The sequence below is a fragment of the Microcebus murinus genome, chromosome 4 (genome assembly GCF_040939455.1).
Source record: "Microcebus murinus isolate Inina chromosome 4, M.murinus_Inina_mat1.0, whole genome shotgun sequence".
NCBI classification, from domain to species: domain Eukaryota; kingdom Metazoa; phylum Chordata; class Mammalia; order Primates; family Cheirogaleidae; genus Microcebus; species Microcebus murinus.
In genome coordinates, this window is record NC_134107.1 from 12,267,746 (window position 1) to 12,287,864 (window position 20,119).

Here is a 20,119-nt window from a genome sequence, read left to right on the forward strand (position 1 = left end):
CCATTGATTCAGAGGTCAGTAAACTTTTTCTGTAAAAGACCAGATAGTAAATGCTTTAGGTTTCTTGGGCTATATGGTCTCTGTGACAACTACTCAACTCTGCTGTTGTAGTGCAAATGCAGCCATAGATATGGGCATGGCTGTATTCCAATAAAACTTCATTTATGGACATTGAAATGAATTTCATATAATTTGCAAGTCCCATGAAATGTTTTCTCTCCAACCGTTTAAAAATGGGGAAAAAAAATTTCCAGTTCACAGATCATACAAAAACAGGGAGTGGGTTGTTTTTGTCCTGCAGGACCCCAGCAAAGAATAATTAAACCATTGGGTTTTTCCATTCCAAGCCTTCCCCTATCAGCCCATCATAAGCAATGTTTCAAGGACCACGTTGATGAACAGTCTTTTCCTCTTTTTCCTTCATTCCAACTTACTGTGTCCCAATCACAACTCCAAGTCATTCTCTCTCCTCTTGAATTTTGTGAACTGCACCTTTGTTCAAGTCAGAAACCTGGGAATTATCCTTAACATTTCTCCACCCAACCCCTCAGCACGACATAATAGTAGTTCTCAAATGTAAATGTACACCAGAATAATTTGGGAACTTTTAAAAAAGAAAATAGGTCAGAGAGGAGCCCAGGGTTACAACTCGCCATGGGTGATTCTGAAGGCAACTGTGATGCACGTGAGAGGAACAGGGCTTGAGAAGCACTGCGCTAGAGGCACTGTGCAGGGTAGCGCACATGCATTTAATCCTCGCAGCCCACCTGTGAAGTATGTACCCCAATTTTAGGAATGGGGACAACTGAGCCGATGCCCAGCTAACGAAGCAGTGGCGGGATCCCAGGCACACTCTCTCTGGCTCCACGTTCTGCATCCGTCCACTGCTTCTGGGCAGCTTGCCTGTCGGGGTGCAGGGTTGGGGAGCCACGACCCGCCCCTCTTCTGGGAGGGCCGTAATCCGAAGCAGTTCTACAAAATCTTTCCATCCAGGAAACAGGGAACTCAGGGCTCTCCCGGAACCTTTTCACTCGGGGAGGACAGGAGCGGAGGAACTCTAGACTTGAAAGACCAGGGCTGCAGGGGGACGTTTCACCTGTAGGACTGCCTCGTTTCAACAACAACTTTATGGATCCCGGAAGTACCTCCTCCCCATCCTATTCCTAGCCTCACGCCGGTGGGCTGCAGTTGGAGCGATGGCTGCCGGGCCAGACCACGGGTCTGGACCTGGGGACTCCCCCGAGGGGCCCGAGGCGGAGGCTCCAGAACGTCGGCGGAAGGCGCATGGAATGCTGAAGCTTTACTACGGCCTCTCGGAGGGGGAAGCGGCCGGGCGCCCCGCGGGACCAGACCCTCTGGACCCGACTGATCTCAACGGGGCGCACTTCGACCCGGAAGTGTATCTGGACAAGGTGTGTGTGTGTGTGTGTGTGTGTGTGTGTGTGTGTGTTTAGGGAACCAGGCCTCCGATATATTGCACCCTTAGATCATGCCTCTGTCTTTGTTGTGAGGTGTTCATCAGAGGAGGACGACCCTCGGCCAGGCAGTAGGGGCAGAGCTGGAGTCTAAGGGGGCGTGGGCAGGTTTGAACTGGCCTGAGGTGTTGTGGGATCTGAGGTCTCCTGGGCTGATAGGCCCTGGGGTAGGGGGCGTGGCCCAGTCGCTGACTGGTGCGTAAGCTGAGCCTGAAGATTTTAATATGCTGACAGACCCCAAACAGGGTTGAGCCTAGTAACCCCTGAGCTATGCTGCTTGTAGGACCCATGTATGGAATTCCTAACAGGGGTGGGAGCAGGTTTCCTTGCACCAAAAGACTACTAGTAGGGGGCAAGGCTGGGGGACATGAGTGTCCCTGACCTGAACACTAACCACCCAACTTCTCCAGCTGCGGAGAGAGTGCCCCCTGGCTCAGCTGATGGACAGTGAGACGGACATGGTGCGGCAGATCCGGGCTCTAGACAGCGACATGCAGACCCTGGTCTATGAGAACTACAACAAGTTCATCTCAGCCACAGGTGATCCCCACTGGGACACACCCCTCACAGTCTCACATCCCCCATTCCTCCCTTAGTGCTAAGAAAACCAGCAGGGGATTTAGGGAAAGGAGACCCAGATTCCACTCCTGCCCTGAAATTATTCCACTCTCACTTCTCCCTCTCTGAGCCATCGTGGTCAGACTACCATAGAGGTCATAGCTGCTCTCAGAGGGCTAAGAACCAAAGAGGAGAAAGGACAAAATAAAATGAATTTATCTGAAGCACTTAGTAGAATTCCTGACACCAAGAGGCCTCAGTAAGGTTCTCTTATTAGTGGTAGCTTTCATCTCTGATCCAGGTCTACCTTGAGGGTGGTCGTGTCCTTCCCTTCCTATCTTCCTCCTTCCCCCAATCCTCTCCCTTCTTTTCCTCCTCCCTTCTCTCCCTAATTAAGCAAAGAGAAAATTTATGACATTAAGGAACACAAAGATCATGTAAAGGCTTGTTTCTTTCTGTCCCCTTTCTTCTCTAAGACTAGACAATGTTCAGCTAGCTAGCATTGACATCAGCTTCTGTCCTGCTTTAAGAAAATGCATTGCTCAGACTTTTTAAATAATTTTGGATCCACATGTACTTAGTCCAGGAGGCAGATCTAAAGGGTTTGCCTGCAGCCCATGGAATGTTCTGTGAGCATCTCTGGGGTTGTATTCTAATATCTGATCCTTTCCTAGTGTCACAATAATAGGTGAAGCAATATATACTCTTTGTTCTTTTACTGATTTGCAGCAGGTTCAATGAGTAGGCACCTCTTTATTTGCTAGTACTAGCATTAAAATAGCAAGAAATTATAATTTCTGTGCTGAGAAATTTTTCACAAGAATTTTGCAAACATTACATTTGTCATGTTAGAATATGCATAATGTTTTGACATGTAGCCCTTGCTTAATAGAGATGGGTTTTTTTTTTTTTAAATCTTTTTTTTAGGAAAAAGGAAGAAAATTATGAAGTGAAGACAGGCGAAGTGACTCACACCTGTAATCCAGCACTTTGGGAGGCTGAGGTGGGAGGATCGCTTGAGGCCAGGAGTTTGAGGCTGCAGTGATCTATTATTATGATGATGCCACTGTTGCCTGGGCAACAGATCAAGACTTTGTCTCAAAAAAAAAATTATAAAATGGATATTAGGAGTCAGGGGTTCTAAATCTATAAAGTCTTATATTAATTCAAGAAATATTCATTGAGGCCGGGCGAGGTGGCTCAACGCCTGTAATCCTAGCACTCTGGGAGGCTGAGGTGGGTGGATCACTCAAGGTCAAGAGTTCGAAACCAGCCTGTGCAAGAGTGAGACCCTGTCTCTACTAAAAATATAAAGCAATTAATTGGCTAACTAAAAACATATATAGAAAAAATTAGCCAGGCATGGTGGCATATGCCTGTAATCCCAGCTACCCGGGAGGCTGAGGCAAGAGGATCACTTGAGTCTAGGAGTTTTAGGTTGCTGTAAGCTAGGCTGACACCACAGCACTCTAGCCCGGACAACAGAGTGAGACTCTGTCTCAAAAAAATAAAAATAAAAAAAATAAAAGGACCCTTCTGTCCACTTTGTTGAGAATGGACCCTAAGGAGGTGAGGGTAGTAGGGACACCCATTAGGAGGCTATTGCAGCAGTCCAAGGAAGATGCCGGTGACATGGACCAGGGTGGAAGTAGAATGATTTGAGATTATTTTTGAAGGTTAATCTTACGGCATTTGTTGATGGAATCATGTGATATGTGAGAGAAAGAGAAGAATCAAGGATGACTTCAGCTTTGGGCCTGAAGCACTGGAAGGGGATTAGTAATGATACTCACTGTGAAGGAGAGCACTGGGAAGGGGGGAGCTGGGGGACAAAATCCAAGAGTTCCATTTTGGCCTTGTCCAGTTGAGATGCCTATTAGATGAGGGTTCCAGACTTTAGGGGAGAGGCTAGAGTTCAGGGTACCTCAAACAAGATGAGATAACCTAGGGAGGAAATGTGGAGAGAGAAGTCTGAAGACTGAACCCTGGGGCATCCTGAGATGGAGGGGTCAGGAAGAGGTCTGAGGACCAAGCACTGGGGCCTCCTGACATTTAGAAGTCATGATAACAAGGAAGATACTGCAAAGGAAACAAACATTTGGGGAGGTTTGAGGACAACCAGGGACATAGCTGTCTTAGAAGCTAAGTGAAGAAAGCATTCCAAGAAATGGAATGGGCAAGATACTGAGGAGAGTAATGTATCGTGTAGTGCTTATTGATTGGGGGGAGTGGGAGGAGAAAACTGAGAAAGGAGCAGAGAGGGGGTGGAGCAGTGCACAGGTGGAAGGGTTGGCCTCTGCAAAGGGTTGAGAGCTCATCTATTATGGCAGGAGGGGAAGCAGAATGTGGGCAGAGCCAGGCAGGTAGTAGATGTAGTAGAGTTGACTAGAGACCTTCCAGAACATATTAGGGATTTTGCCTTTATCCATAGAGTGCAGAGCCAATGTGTTTAGACAGATTATTGATGGCGTCAAATTTGTGTTTTGAAAAGGTCCCTCCAGCTACACTGGGAGGAATGGCTTGGACAGGCAGGAGTAAGGCTATTTCCGTAGTCAGGGCAGAGATTACAAGGTACTTACGTCAGGATGGTAGTGGTGATGGGCAGGCTGAGAGGGGTTGATGGCCTTGGTGTTGAGGAGCTTTGGATGTAAAGAATGACCCCTAGATTTCAGCTTAAGCAGCGGATGGTGGATATAACAGCAAACAAGACAGCCTTGATCTGTCACAGAACATATATTCTAGAGAAAGAGACAGGAAGATAAAGGAAGATAAGATCATTTCACTTTTGACAAGATCTTTGGATAAAATAAAACAGAATGATATATTAGAGAGTTGATGGTAGGGACTGATTTAGAGAAGGTGGCAGAGAAAGGCTTTTCTGAGGAGGTGACAATTAAGGTGAATGATAAAGAGTCAGTTACAGTAGGATCTGAGAGCCAAATGACCTAGACTGATGAAACAACCTATCCAAAGGCCCTAGGAAAGCTCTCCACTGCAGGGAGAACAGGCATGTTGGAAAAAAGGGAGCAGTGCCTGACCATATGCCAAGAGTTGGCAGACTTTTTCTGAGAAGGACCAAAAAATAGATATTTAAGGCTTTATGAATTATCTGGTCTCTGTTGCAGCTACTCAACTCTGCCATTGTAGCCTGAAAGCATCTGGAGATAATATATAACTGAACCAGCATTGCTGTATTCCAATAAGACTTCACCTGCACAAAACAGCTGGTGAGATTAGATATTTTTCTAATTGCTCCATAAAAGCAATGAAGAATTTAGCAAAAAATAGTCAGAAACAGATTTTCAGAACTGTGGAAATTAACTAAGGTTTGCAACAATCCAGGTGTATCTATTCAAGAAAAATGGCTAAATCTTGGTAAGAATAGTGAACCCTGTGATATTTTAACTCTGCCTAGCCCCACCACTTGTTCTCCAGCTCAGCTGTAGCCTTAAACAATAACAGCTCATATTCCTGGTACTGGATGGAACAGAACAGAGCTGGAGCTCTAATACAACCTCATGTTCAAAGAATTGTCATTGTTTGACCTGTCTGATGGTTTCTTTAGAGACTCCACTCCAGAGGCTTGTCTTTATTTGACCTGACTTGGAGGTTGCCCAGTGCTAAAAACCTTTCACCAGGGGTGTTTGTCAAAACAATTACAGGCAAGTGTTACAACTGCTTGAGTCAATGGATAGTAGTTGCAGCAAACAACAGACTAACCAAAAAGCCTAAATGGAGAAGCTAAGGAATGAGCTTTGACAAGGGGCTTTGACAAGCTCTGACATGTTCCTGGGACTCTTGAAGATCACATGCATTTATATCGCTGTGCATGTGCTCAGGAAAGACCAAGAATGCCCTAAGCTCTCACTTTGCTCATCTTGAGGCTTTGAACAAGCAGGAAGTGAAGGCTAAGGCTGAGTCGTAAACTGCCTGGCTGAGTGTTTAAGGTGTACCCCAACATACACCCAGAGTTCCTAAGCAAAGATGGGGAGATTTTTTTGTTTCCAGGAGTTTAAGGAAATTGCTGATCAATAGCTGATCACCAGGCTAACCAAGTAAAGATTTCAGTGATTACACATAACAAAGAACTTAGGCTTTATAGAATTTGCTTAGAAACTAATTAGTTCAGGTTTAGTAACTCAGAAAAATCACCAAACAAACAACGGCAACTATAACAAGCAGCAATAATAAGCCCTGAGGAGGGAAGAGAATCTGATTTCCAGAGATCCCATATTATTTCAAATGTTGAGTTTTCAACAAAAATTTATGAGACATGCAAAGAGACATGAAAGTATGGCCCATTCACAGGGGAAGAAAAATCAATTGCTGTGTTCCTGAGCAATGTAGGTTGAAAAAGAAAAAAAGAAAAGAAACTCTCTGAAGAAGTCCAGCCATTGGATTTACTACACAAATGCTTAAGTCTTTATTTCAAGTATGTTTAAGCCCTGGTGCAGTGACTCATGCCTATAATCCTAGCACTCTGGGAGGCCGAGGCTTTTTTTTGTTTTTTTTTTTTTTACAAGTCTGAATAAGTTTTATTTTTATATATTACTAGTAGAAGGAATATAATCCAATGATCTTGAGGCATTTACCTTTTGTAATTTGTTATGATACTCAGTTCTACCCTTGTTAGAACTGAGCCTCAGTTTCTAAGTGGTAAAACTGCAGTGATTCTTGCGTGCCTCTTAAGGTAGTTGTGGAACTATTTAGGCCAGAACAGACTGGTAGCCAGGAAGCCTTACTGTTGATCATTAAGGGTTCTTGGAAGCACAGAGGAGCTTTTTTTTTTTTAATTTATTTTTATTTTTTTATTATTATTATTTTTTATTTCAGCATATTATGGGAGTACAGATATTAAGGTTTCAATAAATGCCCATTTCCCCCCTCCCCCCACAAGTCTGAGTCTCCAGCATGACCATCCCCCAGATGGTGCACATCTCACTCATTATATATGTATATACCCACCCCCCCCACCTGCCCAATACCCTATTACTGTAGTACCTATGTGACCACTTAGGTGCTGTTCAGTTAATACCAATTTGCTGGTGAGTATATGTGGTGCTTGTTTTTCCATTCTTGGGAAACTTTACTTAATAGTGTGGGTTCCAGCTCTAACCAGGAAAATATAAGATGTGCTATATCACCATTGTTTCTTAGAGCTGAATAGTACTCCATGGTATACATATACCACATTTTATTAATCCATTCTTGGATTGATGGGCACTTGGGCTGTTTCCACAGCCTTGCGATTATGAATTGTGCTGCTATAAACATTCGAGTGCAGGTGTCTTTTTTGTAGAAAGTCATTGGGTCTTTTGGGTAGATGCCCAGCAATGGGATTGCTGGATCAAATGCTCAAGGTCAGGAGTTAGAGACCAGTGGCCCTGCCTGAGCAAGAGCGAGACCCCCATCTCTATGAAAAAATAGAAAGAACTTAGCCAGACAACTAAAAAAAATAGAAAAAATTAGCCGGGCGTGGTGGCGCAGGCCTGTAGTCCCAGCTACTCAGGAGGCTGAGGCAGGAGGATCACTTCAGCCCAGGAGTTTGAGGTTGCTGTGAGCTAGGCTGATGCCATGGCACTCTAGCCTGGGCAACAGAGTGAGACTTTCTGTTTCCAAAAAAAAAAAAAAAAAAGGTGATGTACAAATTCCTAGATAGATAAACTTTAAAACTTCCTAATGAAGAAATTAAATATCTGAAAGAGTTATAACAAGTAAAGAAATCACTAATCAAAAACTTCCCACAAAGAAAAGCCTAAGACAAGATGGCTTCACTGATGAATTCTATAAAATATTTAAAGGATTCATACTAATCCTTCATAAACTTTTCCAAAAATTTGAGGAGGGAACACTTCCCAAGTAATTCTGTAAGGCCAATATTACACTAATGCCAAAAACAGACAAAGTTAACAAAAGAAAACTACAGGCCGATATCCATTGATATCCCATGTCCCTGAATATAGACACAAAAATCCTCAAAAAAATACTAGCAAAGGAAACCCAGCAGCATATAAAAAGGATTATGTGCCATGACCAAGTGGGATGTACCCCTGAAATACAAAGTTGGTTCAACATATGCAAACCACTCAATGTAATATACCATATTAATAAGATAAAGGGCAAAAAGCACATGGTAATCTCAATAGATACAGAAAAAAAATTGCATAAAATCTAACAACCTTTCATGGTGAAAACACTAATACATTAGGAATAGAAGAGAACTTTCCTCAACTAGCTAATGATAAAATTCCCCAGCTAATATCATAATTAATGGTGAAAGACTGAAAGCTTTCCTCTTAAGAGCAAGAACAAGAAAAAGATGTCTGTACTCATCATTTCTATTCAACATTGTACTGGAGAGTCCAGCCTGGGCACTAGGAGGCATCCTGATAGGAAAGAAAGTTAAACCATGTCGATTTGCAGATTTCACATCATATTATTATTATTTATTTTTATTTAAAGCATCTAATTGAAGTTAGACATAATCTTATATATAGAAAACCCTGAAGAGACCGGGCGCGGTGGCTCACGCCTGTAATCCTAACACTCTGGGAGGCAGAGGTGGGAGGATCGCTCAAGGTCAGGAGTTTGAGACCAGCCTAAGCAAGAGCCAGAGCCCGTCTCTTTTAAAAATAGAAAGAAATTAACTGGACAACTAAAAATATATAGAAAAAATTAGCTGGGCATGGTGGTGCATGCTTGTAGTCCCAGCTACTCGGGAGGCTGAGGCAGAGGAATTGCTTGAGCCAGGAGTTTGAGGTTGCTGTGAGCTAGACTGACACCATGGCACTCTAGCCTGGGCAACAGAGCAAGACTCTGTCTCAGAAAAAAAAAAGCTATTAGATCCCAAATCGGATATGAATGCTTAAGGAAAAAACTTTTAGAGCTAATAAGTTCAGCAAGGTTGTAGGATATAAGATCAATATACTATATAAAAAATCAATTGTAAAACAATTAAAAGTGAAATTAAGAAAATAATTTCATCTCTAAAATATCAAGAAGAATAAAACAGGAATATATGTACTAAAAACTACAAAACATTCAAAGAAATTAAGGGAGACCTAAATAAATGAAGACATGTTCATTGATCAGAAAACTTAATTTTTTTTTTTTTTTTGAGACAGAGTCTCGCTTTGTTGTCCAGGCTAGAGTGAGTGCCGTGGCGTCAGGCTAGCTCACAGCAACCTCAAACTCCTGGGCTCGAGCGATCCTTCTGCCTCAGCCTCCCGAGTAGCTGGGACTACAGGCATGCGCCACCATGCCCGGCTAATTTTTTATATACATATCAGTTGGCCAATTAATTTCTTTCTATTTATAGTAGAGACGGGGTCTTGGTCTTGCTCAGGCTGGTTTTGAACTCCTGACCTTGAGCAATCCGCCCACCTCGGCCTCCCAGAGAGCTAGGATTACAGGCGTGAGCCACCACGCCCGGCCAGAAAACTTAATTTTAACTTAACACTTAAGATGCCAGTACTTTCCAAGTTGATCCAATATAATCCCTATCAATATTCCAACTGCCTTTTTTTGTAGAAATTAACAAGATGAGCATAAAAATTCATGAGGAATTGTAGAAATTCCTCAGAATTTCTGCAGATCCATATTGTCCAATCTTGCAAAGAAGAACAATGTTGGACCAAAACTTACACTTCCAAGTATTAAAATTACTACAAATTGGCCAGGTGTGGTGGCTCACGCCTGTAATTCTAGCACTCTGGGAGGCCGGAGGTAGGCAGATCGCTCAAGGTGAGGAATTTGGAACCAGCCTGAGCAAAAGGGAGACCCTATCTCTACTAAAAATAGAAAGGAATTAATTGGCCAACTAAAAATGCATAGAAACAAAATGAGCTGGGCATGGTGGTGCTTGCCTGTAGTCTCAGCTACTTGGGAGGGTGAGGAAGGAGGATTGCTTGAGCCCAGGAGTTTGAGGTTGCTGTGAGCTAGGCTGATGCCACGGCACTCTAGCCTGGGCAACAGAGTGAGATTCTGTCTCAAAAAAAAAAAAAAAGAAAAATTACTACAAATATATAATAACTAAGATGGTATAATACTGCCAGAGGATAGACATCTAGATGAATTGAATAGAATTGAGAGTCCAGAAACAAACCTATATACATCTATGGTCAATTGATTTTTAACAGGAGTACCAATGGCTATTCTCATTTTTGAGAATAGTCTTTTCAACACATCGTTCTGGGACAACTGGATGTCCAGAAGCAAAAGAGTTAAGTTGGACCCTTACCTCACATAATATACAAAAATTAACTCAAAATAGATCATAGACCTAAACATAAGATCTGACACTATAAAACCCACTACAAAAAGAATCTGCTGATCTGATGGTTTTGGCAGGCCTGGAAGGATGTTGTATCACAGATTAAATGGCTTATAAGCAAAACCAATAATTCACTGGGTGAAGATGAAATGCTTCTTGAACTGCCAAGTCTCCGCATGTCCTCCAACAAATCATTAGCCCATGATCCCATTTGCTTTGCTTTTATTTTATTTTATTTTTTTGAGACAGAGTCTCACTTTCTTGCCCGGGCTAGAGTGTGGTGGTGTCAGCCTAGCTCACAGCAATCTCAAACTCCTGGGCTCAAGCGATTGTCCTGCCTCAGCCTCCCAAGTAGTTGGGACTACAGGCATGCACCACCATGCTGGCTAATTTTTTGTATATATATTTTTAGCTGGCCAATTAATTTCTTTCTATTTTTAGTAGAGACTCTTTTTCGCTCAGGCTGGTTTCCAACACTCTTGACCTTGAGCAATTGGCCGGCCTCGGCCTCCCAGAGTGCTAGGATTACAGGCATGAACCACTGTGCTTGGCCTGCTTTTATTGTTTTTCGCTGCATAACACGGTCAATGCTATGTTCATTAATTCATTGTCCATGAATTGGCAATAAAATCATCATTTTTGTAACAAAATACAAGCAACTTTAATCAGTGGCCCTAAAAGTAATATAGATGTTTCATATTTTATATGATTTTATATTGTAGTATTCATCTCTGTGGAATCATCTCTAAGAAAGGTAAATGGTCTTATCTCATGGACTGTGTTGCTGATATGAACATTCATTTTGCTGATTTATGATCTACCTTTTTATGTAATTTTTAAAAAATCTCTTAATTGCTTTACAGGTGTTAGCTCTGTAGGTTCTTTGTCTTGTGCAGTTCTTTCTCTTTGATTTTCTCCACTAATTTTTTCTTGCAATTTTTGTGTCTGTTTGTTCCTTGTTGTCATTGTTGCTTTTCTCCTCACCTTACCCTTCTAGCTGTCTCCTCAAGTGGGGTTTCCCCGCCATTCCCGATCCTGCCTGGATAACCTTCCCATAGTCCAGGTGCCACACACAGATCAGTATCGGCGTGTAAAGGTTCACATGTGACTACAGTTAGAGACCCCTCTTCATAAATAGTGATCAATTTGCATAACCAACAGCAAATAAGAGAATTCCTCTTTCCAGACACCTTGGCCAACACTAAGTAATCAAAATGTCTAATCTTTGACTATCTGAGAAGTGAAAAGTACTCTTTCATTTTTTATAGTAGTGTTTTCACTACTATAAATAGTAGTATATATTATAGGATTTTCTGTTTATACAACTATAGTATAGTATATACATTATACTATATGTATATATAGATATATACTAATAGTATATGTATATATATTATATATATACAAATAGTATATATACTATAGGGTTTTCTGTTTATACAATTATATTATCTACAAATGGTGATAATTTTACCTCCTTTCCAATTTGTGTATCTCCATAATAAATTTCTTGCGTCTAATTGTGTTGGCCGGTACACGCAGAACAGTGTGAGGTAACAGTGGTAATAGAGGTCATCCTTGCAGTGTTTTGACGCTAATGGGAATGCTTCTAGCACTGCCTCATTGAACCGAATGCTGATTTTTAGAGGTTAAGGAAATGTTTAGTTTAAATTTTATTGAGAATTTTTTTTTTTTTTTAGATAGAGTCTCACTCTGTTGCCTGGGCTAGAGTGCCGTGGCGTCAGCCTAGCTCACAGCAACCTCAAACTCCTGGGCTCAAGCAATCCTTCCGCCTCAGCCTCCCGAGTAGCTGGGACTACAGGCATGCACCACCATGCCCAGCTAATTGTTTCTATATATTTTTAGTTGGCCAATTAATTTATTCCTATTTTTAGTAGAGACGGGGTCTTGCTCTTGCTCAGGCTGGTTTCTAACCCCTGACCTTGAGCAATCCTCCCACCTCGGCCTCCCAGAGTGGTAGGCCTGACAACGTTATCTATTTCTGTTTATATTGTCTTGTTTTCTGGACTCGATTTTGGTAAATTCTATTTTTGTAGCAAATTTCATCTGCAGGCTATACCAAGTCCTTACCAATTTAGCGTTTTTAGTGTTGTTACCTCTTTCATATGCTGTAGTTTCAGTTTTGATTTCCCAATAGTTGGTTAAGAGTAAGAATTTTGTATCTCTAAATGATAGTGTCTTTTGTTTTCTAGTTGTGTTATTAATTTCTGATTTCATTGCATTATGATCAGAGAGTGTTTATTGTCTGTATATACCATGTCAATTTCTTTTTTATTTTTATTTCAGAATTTTATGGGGATACACACGTTTTGGTTACATAATTTGCTTTTGTACCATTTGAGTTAAAATTATAAGTGTGCCCTTTACCCAGTTAGTGTGCATTGTACCCATTAGTTGTGAATTTACTCCATCCACTTCTCCCTGCTCCCACCTACTTGATTTCCTTTGAGTTTTATTTCCTTACGTGCACGTAAAGATGATCAGTTAGTTCCAATTTGGTATTGAGTACATGTGGTGTTTGTTTCTTCATTCTTGCCATACTTCACTTAGAATAATGGTCTCCAGTTCCATCCAGGTTGTTACAAAAGATACTAGATCACCATGTAGTAGTTCTCCATGGTATGTATATATATATATATATATATATATACACACACACTACATTTTATTTTTTATTTATTTATTTATTTATTTATTTATTTATTTATTTATTTATTTATTTTTGAGACAGAGTCTCACTTTGATGCCCAGGCTAGAGTGAGTGCCGTAGCGTCAGCCTAGCTCACAGCAACCTCAAACTCCTGGGCTCAAGCGATCCTGCTGCCTCAGCCTCCCGAGTAACTGGGATTACAGGCATGTGCCACCATGGCTGGCTAATTTTTTCTATATATATTAGTTGGCCAATTAATTTCTTTCTATTTATAGTAGAGACAGGGTCTCGCTCTTGCTCAGGCTGGTTTCGAACTCCTGACCTCAAGCAATCCGCCTGCCTTGGCCTCTCAGAGTGCTAGGATTACAGGCGTGAGCCACCGCGCCCGGCCTATACTGCATTTTATTAATCCACTCATGTATTGATGGGCACTTGGGTTGTTTCCACATCTTTGTTTTGTTTTGTTTTGTTTTGTTTTTTGAGACAGAGTCTCACTTTGTTGCCCAGGCTAGAGTGAGTGCCGTGGCATCAGCCTAGCTCACAGCAACCTCAAACTCCTGGGCTCAAGCAATCCTTGTGTCTCAGGCTCCCAAGTAGCTGGGATTATAGGCATGCGCCACCATGCTGGGCTAATTTTTTCTATATATATTAGTTGGCCAATTAATTTCTTTCTACTTATAGTAGAGACGGGGTCTTGCTCAGGCTGGTTTTGAACTCCTGACCTTGAGAAATCTGCCCGCCTCGGCCTCCCAGAGTGCTAGGATTACAAGCATGAGCCTGTTTCCACATCTTTGTGATTGTGAATTGTGCTGCTGTAAACATTCAAGTGCAAATGTCTTTTTTATAAAATGTCTTTTTTTTCTTTGGGTAAATAAATATCTAGTAGTGAGATTCCTGGATCAAATGGTAGGTCTACTTTTAGTTCTTTGAGGTAGCTCCATACTACTTTCCATAGAAGTTATACTAGTTTGCAGTCCCACCCGTGTCAATTTCTTTTTGTTTTAAAAATGTGTGGAGATTTTCTTTGTGATCTGTATGGTAAGGTTTTGGTATATTTTATGAAGTCTTGAAAAAATTTGGTATAAATTACTTAGGTCTATTATATTAATAATGTAAGTTTTCTATAGCTTCACTTGTCTTTTGTCCACTTGATCGGTTGTGAATTGATAGAGATAAATTAAGGTCTCCTATAAGATACATTTTTTTCCTTATTCTTCTTGTTTTCCTTTAAGAACACTGATGGTGTACATTCAAGAGTGGAATTAAGGAAATTAGTTGGGAAATGTCGGCAACAATTGGACAACAGATGATGGTGCTTGGAAAGAAAATGTTGCAGGTAGACCTTCCTCAGCTTGCTGATAGATTGACTATGAGGTGAAGAATAAATAAGAATCAAAGATGGCTCTTCAGAATGGCCGGGAGCCCAGATGGAAAAGAGGAGCAGAGGAACAGGTTTAGGGAATGTCAGGAGTTTTGTTTTGGGTGTATTATGCTTGAGCTGCTGTGTGCTGTCCACATTGAGGGGTTAAGTAGGTCATTAGGCAGAGCTGTGGTCAGAACCAGAGGCAGAAATGGCTCAAGACAAGGAGAGTGGAAGGCAGAGATGGTGCACAGATGTCTGTTTGCTATGCAGATTTGGAGGGAGTTGAGGTTTGCTTTTATTTTTCCCATGAAGTATGTATATGAAGCAGAGTCCCTGGTTGAAAGTTAGTGAGCATGTATTGGAATGTTGAGAACTGAGGAGAAAATGGGAAAACAGACCCCTAGAGGGTTTGGAAGGATGGCTGGGCAGATGGAGTGCCAGTTTGGGACTTGAGGTGATAAAATTTAAAGGGAGTACAGTTGGGGTGATTTTGTGGCCCATCTCTGTGTGTTCAGGTGTCAGGGGTAAATGGCTAGTTGGGCTTAACCTGCACTATGGTGTTTTTTTTTTTTTGGTTTTTGTTCTATTTTGGTTTGTTTTTTGTTTTTAGAGATGAGCTCTCGCTCTGTTGCCCAAGCTGGAGTGCAGTGGCCTCCAACAGCCTCCTCAGCCTCCTAAGTAGCTAGGATTACAGGTGCATGCCACCATGGCTGGCCAATTTTCCAATTCTTTGAAGAGATGGAGTCTGGCTATGTTGCCCAGGCTGGTCTCGAACTCCTGGCCTTAAGTAGTCCTTCTGCATTAGTCTCCTAAAGGGCTGGGATTATAGTCATGAACCCCTGTGCCTCTATTCTAATCTACAAAAAATAGAAAAATTCTCTATTCTACAAAAACTAGAAAAATTAGCTGGGTGTGGTGGCATGTGCCTGTAGTCCCAGCTACTCCGGAGGCTGAGGCAGGAGGATCACTTGAGCCTAGGAGTTTGAGGATGCAGTGAGCCATGATCAGGCCACTGCACTCTAGCCTGGACAACAGAGGGAGATCATAAAGAAAAGGATCTGGAAAAATACATTCATATATATATACATTCTTTCTCAAAGGGAGAGCTGGTGAAAAAATAAAAATAAAAGGAAAGCTGTTTAAGCTAGTGCTAAGTGCTGTGGGACCTCCTTCAGATGCAGGCATCTTCTGAGGGCAGACACTGAGGCTTCCCCCCACTCCTGTCCCCCACCCCCGCTGAGTCCCCTGGGCACCAGGGCTAGGGGCACACAGAGGGCGTGTGGGTGAAAACGCCTGCTGCACTGACATAACGACCCATTTGTGCTGGGACCTGCGCCCTGGCAGCCGTCTGGCTGCGAAGCATCAATGCGACCCTGGCGGAGCGGGCTCAGGCTCGTAGTGCAGGGGGTGTAAGAGAGCTTTTGTTCCATGTCTCAAGCTGAGGGTGCACCTGCCCCCCAGTCATCTCGTTTTCCCTCTCCCTGACCCTTGCCTGCCCAGACACCATCCGGAAGATGAAGAACGACTTCCGGAAGATGGAGGACGAGATGGACCGGCTGGCCACCAACATGGCCGTCATCACAGACTTCAGCGCGCGCATCAGCGCCACACTGCAGGACCGCCACGAGCGCATCACCAAGCTGGCAGGTGGGCGCCACTGAGCGGGGCCTCCGGTGGGCCACCCTCGGGGGTGGGGGTCTGGGGATAACCGCATCCTGGTCCGCAGGGGTCCACGCGCTGCTGCGGAAGCTGCAGTTCCTTTTCGAGCTGCCTTCGCGCCTCACCAAGTGCGTGGAGCTGGGCGCCTACGGGCAGGCGGTGCGCTACCAGGGCCGCGCACAGGCCGTGCTGCAACAGTACCAGCACCTGCCCTCCTTCCGCGCCATCCAGGACGACTGCCAGGTCATCACGGCACGCCTGGTTCAGCAGTTGCGGCAGCGCTTCAGGTGTGGCCCTTGGCCCTCACTGAGCTACGCCCTGGGCCCTTCTGGAGCTGTTGTCCTATCTCCCGCTTTGCTTTCCCCTCTCCCGCCCACCCACCGGTGGCCCTGGCCCTGTCCTTCACTATGATCTCACTTCCTGCAGGGAGGGCGGCTCAGGCGCACCTGAGCAGGCTGAGTGCGTGGAGCTGCTGCTGGCCCTGGGCGAGCCAGCGGAGGAGCTGTGCGAGGAGTTCCTGGCGCACGCCCGTGGGCGGCTGGAGGAGGAGCTGAGAAGCCTGGAGGCCGAACTGGGGCCCTCTCCTCCAGCTCCCGATGTGTTAGAGTTCACAGACCATGGCGGCAGTGGCTTCGTGGGCGGCCTCTGCCAGGTGGCAGCAGCCTACCAGGAGCTATTTGCTGCCCAGGGCCCTGCAGGTGCCGAGAAATTGGCAGCCTTTGCCCGGGAGTTGGGAGGCCGCTACTTTGCGCTAGTGGAGCGCCGGCTGGCACAGGAGCAGGGTGGCGGTGACAACTCGCTGCTGGTGCGGGCGCTGGACCGCTTCCACCGGCGCCTGCGGGCCCCTGGGGCCCTGCTGGCGGCTGCTGGGCTCGCTGAGGCTGCCACAGAGATCGTGGAGCGAGTGGCCCGTGAGCGCCTGGGCCACCACCTGCAGGGCCTACGGGCGGCCTTCCTGGGTTGCCTGACTGACGTGCGCCAGGCTCTGGCTGCACCTCGCCTGGCTGGGAAGGAGGGCCCAGGCCTGGCCGAGTTGCTGGCCAATGTGGCCAGCTCCATCCTGAGCCACATCAAGGCGTCTTTGGCCGCAGTGCACCTCTTCACCGCCAAGGAGGTGTCCTTTTCCAACAAGCCCTATTTCCGGGTACGGCCTTCCCCTGGGCATTCCACATTCATCCTGCTGGTTGGCCCTCCAATACCCTTTTACCAGCACTTGGGCACACAGTCCTACAGTTACATACCTGGGCACAGTCCTTGCCCTGGCACTCTGGTTGTGGTTTCGGGTTCTCTTGAGGCACAGCTGGGAGGGTAGGGAAGGCTCTGAGGGCATCTGCAGCTGGGCTGAGAGTGGGAGGGTGGCAGGGTCCCCGGGGTTGGCTTTCTCCTGTCCCCTAGCAGGGGAGCTGCTCTGGGGTGCTTGGAATGTATGATGGTGCTGTTCCTTGGAGAGGGGCTGGGACACTTAGGGCCTCAACAGAGGGTCATGAGCAGCCCCTGCCTGGAAGAGGAGACTCGTAGTGCATCTGGGCCCTTCTTCCTCACAGGGTGAATTCTGCAGCCAAGGCGTCCGTGAGGGTCTCATCGTGGGTTTCATCCGCTCCATGTGCCAGACAGCTCAGAGCTTCTGTGACAGCCCTGGGGAGAAGGGGGGTGCCACACCACCTGCCCTGCTCCTGTTGCTTTCCCGCCTCTGCCTAGATTATGAGACAGCCACCATCTCCTACATCCTCACCCTCACTGATGAACAATTTCTGGTGCAGGTGAACTGCCAGCACATGGGGGGAGGGGGACAGTGGTGCTGGGAATGCAAGAGGCTGGACAGTTCCCTCACGGCCAGACCCAGACCAGCCACCTGTGCCCACCCAGCCTCTCCCTTGCCTGGTCTGTGCCCAGCTACTGGTGGCAGTGGCTCCTGAGTTGCCCTCTGTACCCACTCCCTATCCTCTGCCTCCCTGGCTCAGGACCAGTCTCCAGTGACGCCCGTGAGCACACTGTGTGCGGAGGCCAGGGAGACAGCACGGCGGCTGCTGACCCACTACGTGAAGGTGCAGGGCCTAGTCATATCGCAGATGCTGCGCAAGAGTGTGGAGACCCGGGACTGGCTCAGTACCCTGGAGCCCCGGAACGTGCGTGCTGTCATGAAGCGGGTGGTAGAGGACACCACGGCCATCGATGTGCAGGTGCTGCCTAGGTTGGGGGTGCTGGGGGATAACCCTCTGAGGATTAAGACAACAGGGCCAGCAATGCCTGTATCCATGGTCTTGTTCCTCCTCAGCCCTGGATTGTGGCATCATTACCTCTATTTCATCTATGGGAAGCTGAGGTTCAGGGTCACCTAGGAAGTCCGAGCAGGGCTTGTGTTAAAGATTGGGCCTCAGATTGTGCCTTGCCTTTGCCCCCCTCCACTGGTTCTATAAATAGTGACCATGTACCACCTATATACCCGGCCCTGTGGTCATTGTCCTGTAATTCTTGTAACAAATGAGTAGGTAGCTTAGAGCATCCTCAGCACCCAGTGGGTTGGAGGTTCCCCATGCTCTGGCCTCCTTGCAGTACCGCCTTTTACCACCAGGTGGGGCTCCTGTACGAAGAGGGTGTTCGCAAGGCCCAGAGCAGCGACTCCAGCAAGAGGACCTTCTCGGTGTACAGCAGCTCTCGGCAGCAGGGCCGCTATGCACCTAGCTATACACCCAGGTCTGGCTGGTCAGGAAAGCCCCAGAGGGAATGGATAAAAGAGGATGAGGGTGCAGGGTGGGCTCTGATTCCTTGTCTCTTCCCATCCAGTGCCCCGATGGACACCAACCTCTTGAGCAACATCCAGAAGCTATTCTCTGAACGTATTGATGTGTTCAGTCCTGTGGAGTTCAACAAGGTCCAAAGTCCCCAGTGACCCATACCCGGGGAAGGTTGGCTGGAACAGTCCCACAGCAGTGCAAGGAGCCCTAGAACTCTGTCTGTGTCCAACTAGGGGTGACCCTCACACCCCAGTCTCTGTCTCTAGGGCTGTTTTTAGGTAGTCCAGAACCCCAACAACACCATTCCACAGTCTTGAACTTGGTGTGTGCCCAGCCTGGGTCTGGGGGCTAATCTGCCCCAGCCCAGCCTAAGCTCAGGAATCTGGTGTTCTTCCTCTGACTCAGTAATGCTCCTCCATCTCTGCAGGCCCCCATCTCTGCCTCTGATTGCTGGGCTCTACTTGTCCCCCAGCGATGGAGCTGACATTGTATCTCTCTCTTTTTTTTTTTTTTTTTTTTTGAGACAGAGTCTCACTTTGTTGCCCAGGCTAGAGTGAGTGCCGTGGCGTCAGCCTGGCTCACAGCAACCTCAATCTCCGGGGCTCAGCGATCCTACTGCCTCAGCCTCCCGAGTAGCTGGGACTACAGGCATGCGCTACCATGCCTGGCTAATTTTTTGTATATATATTTTTAGTTGGTCAATTAATTTATTTCTATTTTTGGTAGAGACGGGGTCTTGCTCAGGCTGGTTTCGAACTCCTGATCTTGAGCAATCCGCCCGCCTCGGCCTCCCAAAGTGCTAGGATTACAGGCGTGAGCCACCGCGCCCGGCCTGTATCTCTCTCATCTTACCTGGGCCCTGGGACTTTCTGCCTCATTCCAGCTACTGGCATCTTATGTCTCCCTGGCCATTGCTCAGAACGTGGGTGCCCCTCCCCCAACACCTGCTGTCACTGAGCTGCGTCCCTGTGTTCCTGCCTGCAGGTGTCGGTGCTGACTGGTATCATCAAGATCAGCCTGAAGACGTTGCTTGAGTGTGTCCGGTTGCGCACCTTTGGGCGCTTTGGGTTGCAGCAGGTGCAAGTGGACTGCCACTTTTTGCAGCTCTACCTGTGGCGCTTTGTGGCGGATGAGGAGCTCGTGCACCTGCTGCTGGACGAAGTGGTAGCCTCAGCTGCCCTTCGCTGCCCGGACCCAGTACCCATGGAACCCAGTGTGGTCGAGGTCATCTGTGAACGCGGCTAGGCCCACCAGCTGCTGTGCACAGGCCTATGCTGGCGTCCTACCCTGCCCATGCCCTGGTCTTGGCCCTGGCGGTCTTTTCCAGCCGGCTGGTATCAGGACCCGCCTAATAAACGTGTATGGCCTCCTTCTCGCTCTTGCTTG

General features: G+C 46.0%; 1 protein-coding gene across 1 annotated transcript; it reads left to right on the forward strand.

The window, feature by feature from the left end:
• Window positions 1-1,091: 1,091 nt before the first annotated feature.
• Window positions 1,092-20,102, forward strand: VPS51 (VPS51 subunit of GARP complex). Its single transcript, XM_012778030.3, has 10 exons — window positions 1,092-1,412; window positions 1,886-2,015; window positions 15,840-15,986; window positions 16,066-16,285; window positions 16,425-17,142; window positions 17,543-17,758; window positions 17,960-18,178; window positions 18,571-18,692; window positions 18,783-18,870; window positions 19,718-20,102. The coding sequence occupies exons 1-10, from the start codon at window positions 1,197-1,199 to the stop codon at window positions 19,976-19,978; spliced, it is 2,337 nt and encodes a 778-aa protein (XP_012633484.1). The 5' UTR covers window positions 1,092-1,196; the 3' UTR covers window positions 19,979-20,102.
• The last annotated feature ends 17 nt before the right edge of the window (window positions 20,103-20,119 follow it).

Excerpts from the sequence above, each read along its gene's own strand:
- VPS51 (XM_012778030.3), top strand. The coding sequence starts at position 1,197 with ATGGCTGCCGGGCCAGACCACGGGTCTGGACCTGGGGACTCCCCCGAG. Across the intron at positions 16,286-16,424 it reads CAGTTGCGGCAGCGCTTCAG|GGAGGGCGGCTCAGGCGCAC; the intron begins GTGTGGCCCTTG and ends CACTTCCTGCAG. Across the intron at positions 17,759-17,959 it reads ATGAACAATTTCTGGTGCAG|GACCAGTCTCCAGTGACGCC; the intron begins GTGAACTGCCAG and ends TCCCTGGCTCAG.